Source organism: Capra hircus, chromosome 7, assembly GCF_001704415.2.
Source record: "Capra hircus breed San Clemente chromosome 7, ASM170441v1, whole genome shotgun sequence".
NCBI lineage: Eukaryota > Metazoa > Chordata > Mammalia > Artiodactyla > Bovidae > Capra > Capra hircus.
In genome coordinates, this window is record NC_030814.1 from 57,441,473 (window position 1) to 57,454,590 (window position 13,118).

At 46.1% G+C, this 13,118-nt stretch overlaps 1 protein-coding gene across 1 annotated transcript; it reads left to right on the forward strand.

Moving 5' to 3' along the window:
- GNPDA1 (glucosamine-6-phosphate deaminase 1) lies at positions 454-11,714 on the forward strand. Its single transcript, XM_018050212.1, has 7 exons — positions 454-565; positions 1,459-1,588; positions 4,791-4,892; positions 6,390-6,572; positions 7,553-7,737; positions 9,368-9,542; positions 10,215-11,714. Exons 2-7 carry the CDS (start codon positions 1,465-1,467, stop codon positions 10,313-10,315), a joined length of 870 nt encoding a protein of 289 aa, XP_017905701.1. The 5' UTR covers positions 454-565; positions 1,459-1,464; the 3' UTR covers positions 10,316-11,714.

A 13,118-nucleotide genomic window follows, 5' to 3' on the forward strand; every position in this document is an offset into this window, starting at 1 on the left:
CCGTTAACATGATTATCTCAGGGTGGAGGAAGAGAGGAGACCAAGAGTTTACGTTTTTCTCTAGTTTATACTGCTGCAAAGATTGATCTTATTTTTTTTTCCCTAGAGGTAGAAAAAAAACCAATTATATTGAAAACAAAAAAAGCAGTACTAACTAGGTAAAGAAAGGACATCTAAAAACATAAAGGTCAGAGACAAGCTCAGCCCTAGAGGAGGCGATTCTGCTCTTCCTCCCCGGCCTCACCCCCAAAACTGAAAACCTGGTCCCAGAACCCCCGCCCAGGGGACTGCATCCCTGGGAGCAACCTGGGACCCCCTCCCGTCTCTCTCTTCCACGAAACCAGTCTCCAGATACCCACCACCCTCTCCGCCGCCACCCGGGCCTACTCCGCCCCGGAACTCAAATGAGAGTGGGCGGCCCCTGGCCCGCGGGGCAGAATCTCCCGCGGCCCTTCAGAATCAACCCCGCCGACCGACCGCGCCACCGCGTGACCTGCAGCCACATGACCCGCGCGGGGCGGGGCTGCCGGCGCAGTCGCTGTAGCCGCCGCCGGGAGGCATCTGCGTAAGTGGGGAGCGGGGTCCGCAGGGACCCTCTTCGCGGGCGGGGTCCGGGTGCTGCCCAGCCTCCGGCACCCCAGGGCCGGGATTCCTAGCGATCTGCTTGGACCTCCTCCCTGGGAGGGCGATGGGATTGCCATTGGGTGGGGGGGGGACTTCGGTTCGTGGGGAAAACCCCATGAATCGCAGACCCAGCCACCTTCAGCCCCGGGCCTTCCCACTCTGATTTGACTGCAGTGCTGGGGGAGGAGTAAGCGCCCTCATTCCTGAGTGATTGCCTTTACTCGGTGTTTTTGGTGGAAACTGAGGATTCACAAAGCAAGGCCGGGCGGTAGGAGCACCCCTCTCTGGTACTGAACGAGAACACACCTCTCCAGTCCGCCACATACTCTAGTGATCCAGGATGATCCCATGACCTGTTTAGTGAGTTGTTGCTCAAGGGTAGAGCACAGCATCTAGCCAGGTGAGGGTTGTCAAGAAGGGGAACGGGGGCCTGGGTCGAGCTACAAGATACTAGCCAACATATTATGTTGAATACTATGTGGTTTACAGGCATTTTCTCATTTAATATTCACCATCATGAAATCTCTCAGGTAGGTGCTGTTGTCCCCATTTTCACGTTAAGAGAAAACAGGCTCAAAGAACTTGGATCCTTAACCAAGGTTCTGCAGTGATAAATAGAGGAACCGAGATTGGACCCCAGGTCTGTCCCGCAGCAGCGCCTCCTGCTGGGTGGTGGAGGCACTTGGCCCAGCTTTTTGATATTCCTGTGAACTAAAAGAGCCTTCCTCTTCCTGGCTCAGCCTAGAGAAAGGGGCTTACCCCTCCATCCCAACCACCTCCACCCCTTTCTCCTTATGTCTTACCAATGAGTCTTTCTGTCACCTGCCTCTGCAGGACACGATGAAGCTCATCATCCTGGACAACTATTCTCAGGCCAGTGAGTGGGCGGCCAAATACATCAGGAACCGCATCATCCAGTTCAACCCAGGGCCAGACAAGTACTTCACCCTGGGGCTCCCTACTGGTGCGTTGTGGGGTGGGGAGAGTGGGCAAAGGCATTAGGGGCTCTCAAGGGTCCAGGTAGGTAGGCTCATTCAGACAAGGAACTGCAAGGAGGGCTCTGAGGTACTGCCCCTTATGAATGAACAACTCCCCTGCGCCCTGAGCATACAAAACAGAGGACCTAGCTTCCTCGGGTTGGTTTTGTTGCAGTCTGCTCCCGAAGAATCCTGGAGTAGAAGGGATCTTGGTTAGGCACGAAAAACTGATTTTTAGGCTATATTCTAAGTCAGCCTTGGGAGCCAAGTGTCCTTAACAGAATTAAGTCCAAATACCTTAAGACATACATTTTATGTAATGAATTAATTTCTCTTCTCTGCACCTATAGTGCTAGTAACTAAGCACCATCTTTGGGAGAATTGAGAAGATAGTCACTCAAAGCAGTTTCTGTAAGGCTTAATTAAACATAGAACCCAAGTGAAAAACAGTCCCAATTTCTTTGCGGAAAAAATCAGAATGGTGCCTTTATCGGAGGATATTTTGACTAGCTCGTCAAGGCAAATGTTCTGATTATTTCTTTCAGAGGTGGGGTGAATTTGCCTCAGTGGCCCATATACTATTGGGTGAGTCTTCAAGCTTTCTCTATATACAGCCAAATAGTAAATATTTTACACTTCACTGGCCATACAACCAGTGATTGCAATCACTTAACTCTGTCCTTGTAGCTCAAAAACAGCCATAGACAATACATAAATGAGCATGGCTGTCTGCCAGTGAAACTTCACCAACACTGAAGTTTGAGCTTATATAATTTTCATATGTCATAATATTCTTTTGTTTTTTAAACTGTCCTTTAATTTATGAATGCTACAAAAACAGGCAGTACGCTAGATCTGGCCTGTGGGCTGAAGTTTCCCCATCTCTGCTCGAGAGGTTTGTGGAAACAGTATATGCAGGTGCCTGTGAAACCACTAACATCTCAGACTAGGATAGGGCTGCACTAACATCTGTTTTCTAACTGTACAGCCAGGCTAGGTTGGAGTCTGGGCTTCTGCTGAAACCCCTCCCCATTGCCCCGTCATTTGCAAAATAGATCCAGCCCCGTCAGAATGGTATTAAGGGCCATTGAAGGCCTGGCCCCTTCCTTACTATCACGCTTGAACCAGCACAGCATTTCCATGTGGGTTCCTTGGAATACTCCTTCTATTAGATGAAGCACCAATCAAGGATTTGGGTGGAAGTTACCAAAACCTACTCTAGCTAATTGAAGAAGAAAAGGAATTTATTGGCTAGATATTGGGGAGCTCACAGGATCAAACCAGTCAATCCTAAAGGAAATCAACCCTGAATAGTCATTGAAAGGACTGATGCTGAAGCTGAAGCTCCAGTACTTTGGCCACCTAATTCGAAGAGCTGACTCACTGGAAAAGACCCTGTTGCTGGGAAAGATTGAAGGCAAAAGGAGAAGACGGTGTCAGAGGATGATATGGTTAGATAGCATCACTGACTCGATGGACATGAGTTTGAGCAAACTCCAGTAGATAGTGGAGGACAAAGGAGGCTGGTGTGCTACAGTCCATGGGGTTGCAAAGAGTCAGACACAACTTAGTGCCTGATCAACAACAATACACAGGATTGATGGGAAGGCTAGATTGGAAAATGGACATGACGAAGTTCAGGGGGAGGACAGGGCTGTGTAGCTCAGGCATAGCTAAGACCATGTCACAGGGACAAGCTGGTCATTTTGTGTGAATGGGGCTGCTGCCATTCATTCAGCAGATATTTTTCGAATACCTGCTGTATGCCAAACTGTTCTCAATGCCAGAGATACAGCAATGAATAAAATTCCTGCCTTCCTAAAGCTTATAGTGGGAGAGACAGATCATAAACAAGTGAATTAGCAAAATACAGAGGTGATAAGAGAGAAGGAGAAAATGAAGCAGGGAAAGTGATAGGGAATGTTCAGGAAGGGGTGGGAGTTACAGTGTTGGATATGGGGGCAGGGAAAGTCTCTGAGTAAAGGCCCTAAAGAGGTGAATGAGCTGTGCAGATACTGGTAGGGTAGCATTGTTGGCAAAGGGAACAAACCCCATGTGCAAAGGCCCTGAGGTGAAACTGCTTGAAGCAGGATTCCTAAGGCGGGTGGGAGGCAGCCAGGGGCCAGGTTATATAGAGCCTTTGTTAGGACTGGTTATTATTCAGAGTGAAATAAGAAGCCATTAGTGGGTTATGAAAAGAATGACTTGGTTTGGGTGGGGCTTTTTTCTTTCCATCTTTTTATTTTTAGCAGTTTCACATATTCAGAAAAGGTGAAAGAACAGGTACCGTTTACCTGGTTTCACCAGTTGTTAACATTTTGCCACATTTACTTTCTCTTGTGGCTCATCTTCTGTCTATACACACACACTCCTTATAAGCCACTTGAACGGTCCAGAGATCCTTTAAGTCTTTTACCTCTAAGTCCTTTAGCACGTAACTCCTCAGAACAAGGACATTCTCTTATATAACCACAATACTACTGTCATACCTAGGGGAATTAAAAATCATTTCACAGTGTCATCTAATACACAAACTATATTAATTTTCCCTGTAATTGTCCACATTTATTTGTAGTTTTAAAAAAGATCCAATGTCCAGTCAAGGCTCCATGCATATCTAGTTTCTTAATCTACAGTAGTCCTCTTGCCTCTTCATGGGTTTATGATTGACTTTTTAATGAGACTGCACTTGAGTTTGCTGCTGCTCCAAGGGGAAGTCTCCCCGAACCCACAGGCTGGCCTGTACCACGGCTGACGTTATGTGGTGTAATGTGTCCCCTCTCCTAGACAGTGAGCTCCTCCAGGGTGGCTGCTGAGTCTCTTACTTCTCTGCATGCCCATAATGTACCTCTCACGTATTGGTTGCTCAGGGAATATCGTGTTGGTAATTAAGTCTGACATTTACTCAGGTGCTAATCACAGTCATTTCAATCATCAGTGTTTTCAGTGCTAGGGATTCAGCAGTGAACAAGACAAACATAGCCCTGCCCTCCTGGAGCTTGCAGTCTAGGGAGAAAATAGGTTATTAAACCAGCAACTTAATGGATGGCAGTTGAGATTGAGCATTGGGTAGGACTTCAGATCTGACAGGTATTCCTAGTGAAGCACCCCTGATTCATTCCTGGTTGCCCTCTGGGCTTCCAGGAGTGGGAAGCTGAAGGGGGTTCATTGCTGTGGCCTCTCTTGCAGGGAGCACCCCACTTGGCTGCTACAAGAAACTGATTGAATACTATAAGAATGGCGACCTGTCCTTCAAATATGTGAAGACTTTCAACATGGATGAGTATGTGGGTGAGTCTTTGTCTTTCATGGTCTTACCTGATTCCAGGAAAGTCGTACTCCTTGCCTCACAGGATCAGCCAGGAGAGGACTGGGGACATCTCGGAACCAGTGACATTTGGTGGTAGGCTCAATTGGTGATACCATATCCTTCAGGCCTTGGTTTCTTCAGCTATGACATGAAGCTAATGAAACTGACTTTTGGGCTTAAGTGATATAACAGATGTGGAAGCTTCTTGTATAGAGCAGACACTTGATAAACTTTAGCACATTGCCCCCCCTGTCTCCTCCCCAACTCCATGCCCTTTCTTTCTGGAACAAATGACTGCAAATGGGATCTGGGGTCCCATGGCTGGGAGGTGTCCCCCCAGTGTCTGTGTCTGGACTTTCTATTGCATCTTCCAGTCCCTTTCCTGCCAAGTATACCAGGAGGGGAGCTGAGACTGGTGTCCTTCCTACTGATGAAAAGTGGCACCTTGGACTCCTGTCATCTCTGTGCCACCTACCATCATCTTGTAATGGTTTCACTTGAAAGGTTCTTCTGTTTAAATTGTGGTAAATTACACATAACATAAAACTTACCATCTTAACTGTCTTTCTGTGTACAGTTCGGCGTTAAGTACTTTTACACTGTTGTGCAACCAATTTCCAGAACTCTCTTTATCTTGCAAAATGAAAACTCTAGCTATTAAACATCAACTACCCATTTCCCCACTCCCCCAGCCCCTGCTGCTGCTGTTGCTGCTGCTAAGTTGCTTCAGTTGTGTCCGACTCTGTGCGACCCCATAGAAGGCGGCCCACCAGGCTCCCCTGTCCCTGGGAGTCTCTAGGCAAGAATACTGGAGTGGGTTGCTATTTCCTTCTCCAATGCATGAAAGTGGAAAGTGAGAGTAAACTTGCTCAGTTGTGTCCGACTCTTAGCAACCCCATGGACTGCAGCCTACCAGGCTCCTCCGTCCATGGGATTCTCTAGGCAAGAATACTGGAGTGGATTGCCGTTTCCTTCTCCATATCCAGCCCCTGAAACATGCATTTTAAACATTCTTCTTGACTGAAAAATATCCTTTTTGGGAAGCCCTGAAATTAATTCTCACCAGCCCCCTGGTGTTCAAGTTGGGGTTCAGGCTGAGCAGGGTGTAACTAGGAATGAATGGTGGGGTAGGAGGCATAGGGTAAGGGGTATGCTTGCTTCCTTCCCTAGATGGACCCAGTACTTACCCCCTAGGAGGCTAGCCCACCTCTAGTGGCCCAGAATGACCCTGGCCTGCAGCCTCTGGCCATTCCGCTGTGAAAGGAGATCAGAATGAGGGCCTAGTCTCATGGTCTTGAGCAGACAAGGATACCAGCTCAGCCTATCCTGAGTGGCTGGGGGTAGAAGGGCTGGGGCCCCAGCCTCCCTGATAGGCTCTTCCCTGAAAGTGTCTCTGGGGGTCAGGAGGTATCCTGACATCTTTGGGAGGCAGACTCTGGCTCAGCCTGGCATAACTGAGTACAGCCATGGCCCCACAGGCCTTCCTCGAGACCACCCAGAGAGCTACCACTCCTTCATGTGGAACAACTTCTTCAAGCACATTGACATCCACCCAGAAAACACTCACATCCTGGATGGGAATGCAGCTGACCTGCAGGCTGAATGTGATGCCTTTGAAGAGAAGATCAAGGCTGCGGGCGGGATTGAGCTGTTTGTTGGAGGTGAGCTCAACACTGCAGCAGGTGTCCAGGGTGGCTGGAACACCTGAGGACAAGACCCATGCCTGTCTCCCAAACAGCTTCCTCTCTGTGCCAGTGACAAGAGTCATTTGTTGGCCTGAGGTGGCAGGGAAGGCACAGTGGGAGCCCCTGCTGCTCAGAAACTGTGATCTGGGGCATCTCCTCTTCTTCAGTGTCTTATCTAAAGTGAGGTATTTGGATTTGGACTCAGATTCTCTCCGTTTCCTAGTTAGGAGTTTTATGGATCAGTCACAGGAACTGGCTGATCAATCAGTTAAACATTAAAAATCAGACTCATGTAGTTCTAAAAGATTCTACCATCAACCCCAGTACACTATAAACAGCAATTGAACCCCAGAGAAGCTTTGTGACTTGCCCTGGGTCAGCCAGCCAGAGCAGCAGAGAGAGGGTGGAGACCGAGTGTGTCCCTACGCTGAGTTGCCCTCTTACACTTCCGTCTGTCATGGCCTCTGGAGTCACCCACAGCGGGTGGAGGTGGGAGGCTGAAGTTGAACAGTTTTTTACTGCTCCAGATTTAACCCTTCTTTACTTCAAAGTGGGGAGGAAGAGGCTAGGAATGCTCATGTTTTGAGATATAAGCCTGGCAGCCCTTTCCAGGCCTTGTGTATGTTTTATTCAGTGTGACTCTGTCTAAGCAGCGGGACCCATGACTAGTGGCAGACGAGAGAAAAGTTACACTTGGATCACCTGGGAGGCAGAAGCTTTTTGAATCGCTCCCTCCTTAGCTTTCTGAGGGGGTTAGCAAGTTAACAATGTGTGTATGCCTCAGCTAGAAACAAGGGGGGGAAGGTCAGATGCTTAAAGTTTATCTTAACTGAATGAGGTAAGATACACGGTTTTCAAGGATTTTTTTCAGACCCCACGTGGGGAAGGAGGGATTGTCCATTCTTGAAGTCTTGGATCCCTGGCACCGACAGGGCTGCCCCATCTCTCTTGGGCAGGCATCGGCCCTGATGGACACATTGCCTTCAACGAGCCGGGCTCCAGTCTGGTGTCTAGGACCCGTGTGAAGACGCTGGCCATGGACACCATCCTGGCCAATGCTCGGTTCTTCGATGGAGATCTTGCCAAGGTGCCCACTATGGCCCTGACAGTGGGCGTGGGCACTGTCATGGATGCTAGAGAGGTAAGGGTGCAAGGGATCCACAGGCCTTTCATTGTGGGTGGGGGGAGCTAGACTTGTCTTTTTGCTGCTAATTTTAACTATACAAATACCACCTGAATTCACTTTTATTAAAAATGAAGACATAATAAATAAGGCTAAAGTCCCAACTGAGACCCTTCACTGTTCTCCTTCTCTGGAAGTAACCATTCTTCCCGGTGTGAGGTGTAACCTTTCAGCAGTGACTTCCCAGGAAGCCGCAGGCTCCTAGTCTCTGCTTACCCAGTACCACTAATGTCAGAGTATGAATTTGTACCTGCCCAGATACTGAGGGGGCCCTCTGGTTCCCTGCAGTTGGTGGCGGTCAGTCACTGCTTGAAGGGAGTTCCCCCTGCAACTGCAAGATGCTTGTGCTTAAAGCCCTGCGTGCAGAGATTCATAAATGTGGAGAAGTGTGATGGAAATAGTATCTTGACCTGAATTTAGTAAGTCTTTCCATAGAAATCTGGGTATCATTAGAATTTTTTGTGGTTCCAGTTTCCTTACTTTCATTAGAAGCTGTTTCTCTTCATTTCTGGTATATTCAGTGAGAAGCAGCTACAGAAATTTTAGCTTCAACTTTCCTTGCCCAAGTCTGTAAACAAACATGTAAATCAGTGAAAAAGATTCCCTGTCTAAAATGAACTTTTGTGAAACGAGCAATGGGAGCAGATTTCTGTTGGTAACCTTGAATCAGTACCTAGGGAGGTCATTTTGCTGGTTTTGGTAAATAGTGTGGTTTGAGGGCTCTTCCTGCAGTGTGCAGAAAGGACCTGGGGCTGGAAACCTGGAAATTCTCTTTTTGAAAATGAATTCTGGGGTCCTGAACAAAGAGTCACATTTCTCTTTGTGCCTCTGTTTTTTCATCTTTCAAGCAAGGAACAGCAGATCCTGCTCACAACTCCATGATACAAGTGAATTACAATGAAAGGGTATATGGAGAGCTATTTATAATCACTTTCCAACACTTGACATCTTGATATTTTAAGCGTCGAGGGGAGTCTGTGCTTGTTTTACTTAGACAAAAAGCATTACTCTTAAGTCACACAAGCAGGTCTAATACTCTGAATTGAAAAGTGACCAGATTAAGGGGCAGCCTTATTTGGGTTCAACCTTAGCAGCCACACAGATAACTCTCACCATTGCTTCCAAGGCCTCCTTGTAGACAGTGCCGATTGTGACCCCTCTTTTTCAGTTTGTCACTGAAAACTCACCCAGCCTAGAAGCCCTGGGACCTAAGGTGTGGGCCTCAGTGTGCACGGGACATCTGTTCACAGGGCACTTTCACAGACATCATCAGAAGTGCCAGAAGGCACAATTACGTGGTGGACAACAGCATGGACTCTAGGTTAGAAATGACCTGGGGCAGGCTACTTAAACCCCCATCACAGAACCTACTTCCTTATGTAGGGATAATGATGCTCCCCACTTCAGGCTACTCGTGTGATAAGGCACATGGAGCATGGAGCACAGTGTGCCCCGTGCTAAAGACTTAAAACGACATAGAAACAGTAGTCCTTACGATCATTTTGGGTGGCCAGACTAGAATTCAGGTGTCGACTTCCAGTTTTGCTGCTCCTTCTCCTCCATCACAGGCTTGTTTTCTGATCCCCAGGTGATGATCCTCATCACAGGTGCTCACAAGGCGTTTGCTCTGTACAAGGCCATCGAGGAGGGAGTGAACCACATGTGGACCGTGTCTGCCTTCCAGCAGCATCCCCGCACAGTGTTTGTGTGCGACGAGGATGCTACCCTGGAGTTGAAAGTGAAGACTGTCAAGTATTTCAAAGGTGAGGGTGAGGTGGGTCAGAGTAGGTAGCCACCTTCAGATGTGCCGGGAGTGAACAGTGGATCTAGCTTGCATGCTCTGACCACTGTAATTCACAACTGTGATTTAAAAAAAAAAAAATCAAACCCTCCTCTCAGAATACAGTTTTTTCTTCCATCCATGACTGTCAGGGTCCATTTTGGGAGACCTACTTGCTCTGAGGAGGAGAAAATAATGAAATCAAAGTTGGAGTTCTAGGGCAATTTGGTAAACTTGCAGTGATACTGAGCCTCAGGCTTTTTATCTTCATACAGGCCTTTTCCTTCTAGTCAAGGCAGTGAACTGTCATGAAGATCTTTTTTCTTCTACTTAAAGAGGACACTCACTGCTTCAAACATGAAAATCCTCATTTACTGAGCAGGAGAATAGGAATTTGTTCTTTGGTGAACAAATGGCCAACTTATAATGGCCGACTGTCCTACAGACTGAATTTATAAAAGTCCCATGGATTCTAGCATTTAATAGGAATAACAAATTCTTTTCCTGTTCTTAAGATGTTTATCATTTGGGCCCACAGAAAAATGATGATGAGTACCAGTTCTAGGACAAAATTTGAGAGCTCCTGGACGTTACTGTTGATAATGGAACTCTGCCTCCACCTGCATTAACAACTTTTGTTTTTAATTTTTTGTAGGTTTAATGCTTGTTCATAACAAATTGGTGGACCCCTTGTACAGTATCAAAGAGAAAGAAATAGAGAAAAGCCAGTCTTCTAAGAAACCATACAGTGATTAGCCTGTGCTAATCACTGTGGTATCAAGTACCTCATTGGGACAGGCGGATCTTTCTGGAAATTGTCTTTAGGATGACAGAATTGTATTTCTTTAATCTAGTATGGTTACTCCAGATAAGTGGGCAAACTTTTTGGCTATGCAGCGTGGAGTTTGGTCATAAGAGTTTAGCTACTTGTTTGTAACTTACTCTTAATCAGAAAAAAAAAAAAGGAATCACTCCATAATTTTGATGTTTGCCCCACTGACACTAGGGGTTTTTAGCTTTTTGTTCTGTCTCTGACACTGTTCATATGTATACTACATTCCCATCAGTAAGTTCTATCATGTGCACTGATTCTCAATTGGGGAGGGAGTTAAGGGCTTATATATATTGGATAGAACCTCTCTGGAGAGTCTTGAAAGTCCCTCTTGAACAGACCTGCCCCTTATTTGAGAATCACTGTTTTAGATTAAGGAATAAATACTCTGTGTCTAAAATCAGTATGAGGAAGCAGTCCCTTTGGTCAATAACAGAGGCCATGGGAAGGAAACTATCCCTTACTTTCTCCCTCCCCCCCCCCCTTTTTTTCCTGCTCTTTCAGTTGGCCCTTCCTTGAACTCAGAGGACTCTGAGAGAGGATTTGGGTGGGTGGGGCTAGAGAGAAGGCTTTCTCTGATAAACTCAGAGCTTCAAGGGACCCAGCCACATCAAACTCCCCTCCCACAGGGACCTTCCAGCACTGGAAGGTGGAAACATTTTTCCCACAGGAGTCCTGTGTTTTGTTCCAAAGTCTCACTGTGGAACCTCTCATACACATGGAGGAGGTCCACAGGGGCAACAGACACTGTCAAGTTCAAAGCTGTATTCAGCCAAGGTTATGGGGCCAGGGCAAGCAGCTCAGTTTAGAAACACACAAGTGACATGTTCTACACCCCTAAGAGCTGAGCGTCAAAAACATACCAACTTCTTTAGAAGTTGCCTAATATCCTTTCCCCAAATAAAATACCCTATCCTTCTAACCCTCGGGGGCTCCTGTGGCATGGCCTCATGTTCCCAGAACATCAGAAAACACAATGCAAAAAAAAAAAAAAAAGAAAACACAATGCTTCTGCCCCTTTCTCCTTCGTTCCTTGTTCACAAAATGAGTCTACTGCTCTGCTTTCCTCTTACTTCTTTGCCTTGATGGTTTGGATGCTGCCTGCTCCTCCCTGTTTTTGTGCCAGCTGGAAGCTGCTGCCACCTCTTTTCTGGGAAAGATCTTTCAGAGCCTGGCTCAGGCCTCTCTTTAAGCACTGTGTTTGGTACCAGTGTTTTACCTTTAGCTTTTATACGTGATTGTGCAGCCATTCTGTTTTAAGCTAATGGATCAGTGGACTTGTTTACAATGTGATATTTTCTATTAAATCCAGTATTTTCAAGTAAAATGTGTCATTTGTGGATTTCCTCCCCCAGAGGTCAGAAGCTGGCCTGGGTTGATATTTCTATGTTTTGAAAACAGCTAGTGAGTAAAGCACCACACTCACTCCTCATAGCAGCTCAGCAGGAACTCACAGTCACAGCAACTGTTGATCTCTTCTTCAAACACCAGAGAGGAAAATAACCAAAATATTTCACAAAAATGAAGTGCCTGTGTGAAAAAATGGTAGGAATGAACAGATGAGCGATGAGCAATAAACGGTCAGCTTCTGGCTCTGCTTGACATCCAAATGAATATGTGGCTGTTAAATAGAATAAGGCAGACTTGTGACCAGGAGGGATGTATTGACTGCAAGGTACAGAAAACAGGTTTTAAGGTTTTTTTAGTTAAAAGTCAATACAATGGAACATCTTGGGTCAACATAACCAACTGAGGTATGAGTAGAAGTTGAAAAAAGGGTTTACTTTTTTAACAACTGTTACTAACATATGTGCCCATAGTAGTCACTTGTTTTAAATATAAATTCAATGACTTTTATTAAGTCTGTGGAGTTGTACAATTCCTCACCACAGCCCTTTCCATCATCCCCCACAGCTCCCTAATCCTACCCCAGCCCAGATGACCACTCATCTGCTTTGTCTCTATAAATTTACCTTTGTTGGACATTTCATATATAAATGGAATCATACAGCAGGACATCTTTTGGGTCTGGCTTCTTTCACCAAGTATAATATTTTGATGTTTATCCATATAACATGTAGCAAACTGTCTATTCCTTTTTATTGCTGAAGAGTATTTCACTGTATGGATATATACCACATTTTGTTTATTTCATAATGAAGGGATTACATTATAAGGCATGTTAATAGGAAAAAAATCTGAATGAAATGAGAAAGGATTTAGTGATGAATGCTAAACGGAGATGTCTGTATGAACTCAGGATCTTAAAAAAATCTGTCATGGTAAAAAAAGTCTTATAGAGTGGGTAGATGTATATGTCCCCTTCATGGATCACAGCCTTGTCGTGGTGAAGGGGCCTGCATAATTCAGTGAAGCTAAGAGCCACTCAAGACAGATGTGTCATAGTGAAGAGCTCAGACAAAACATGGTCCAGTGGTGTAGGAAATGGCAACCCAGGCCAGTATTCTTGCCTGGAGAACCCCATGGACAGTATGAAAAGGCAAGAAGATATGACACCAGAAGATGACCACCCCCCACCCCAGGTCAGAAGGTGTCCAATATGCTACTGGGGAAGAGCAAAGGGCAATTATGAATAGCACCAAAAAGAATGAAATGGCTGGGCCAAAGCAGAAATGACGCTATGTTGTGGATGTGTCTGGTGGTGAAAGTCAAGTCTTCTGCTGTAAAGAACAATACTGCACAGGAACCTGGAATGTTAAGTCCATG

Bases quoted from the DNA above. Each gene is read 5' to 3' on its own strand.
- GNPDA1 (XM_018050212.1), top strand. From the start codon at position 1,465: ATGAAGCTCATCATCCTGGACAACTATTCTCAGGCCAGTGAGTGGGCG. The intron at 4,893-6,389 runs GTGAGTCTTTGT...ATGGCCCCACAG, and splicing joins CAACATGGATGAGTATGTGG to GCCTTCCTCGAGACCACCCA. The intron at 6,573-7,552 runs GTGAGCTCAACA...TCTCTTGGGCAG, and splicing joins GATTGAGCTGTTTGTTGGAG to GCATCGGCCCTGATGGACAC.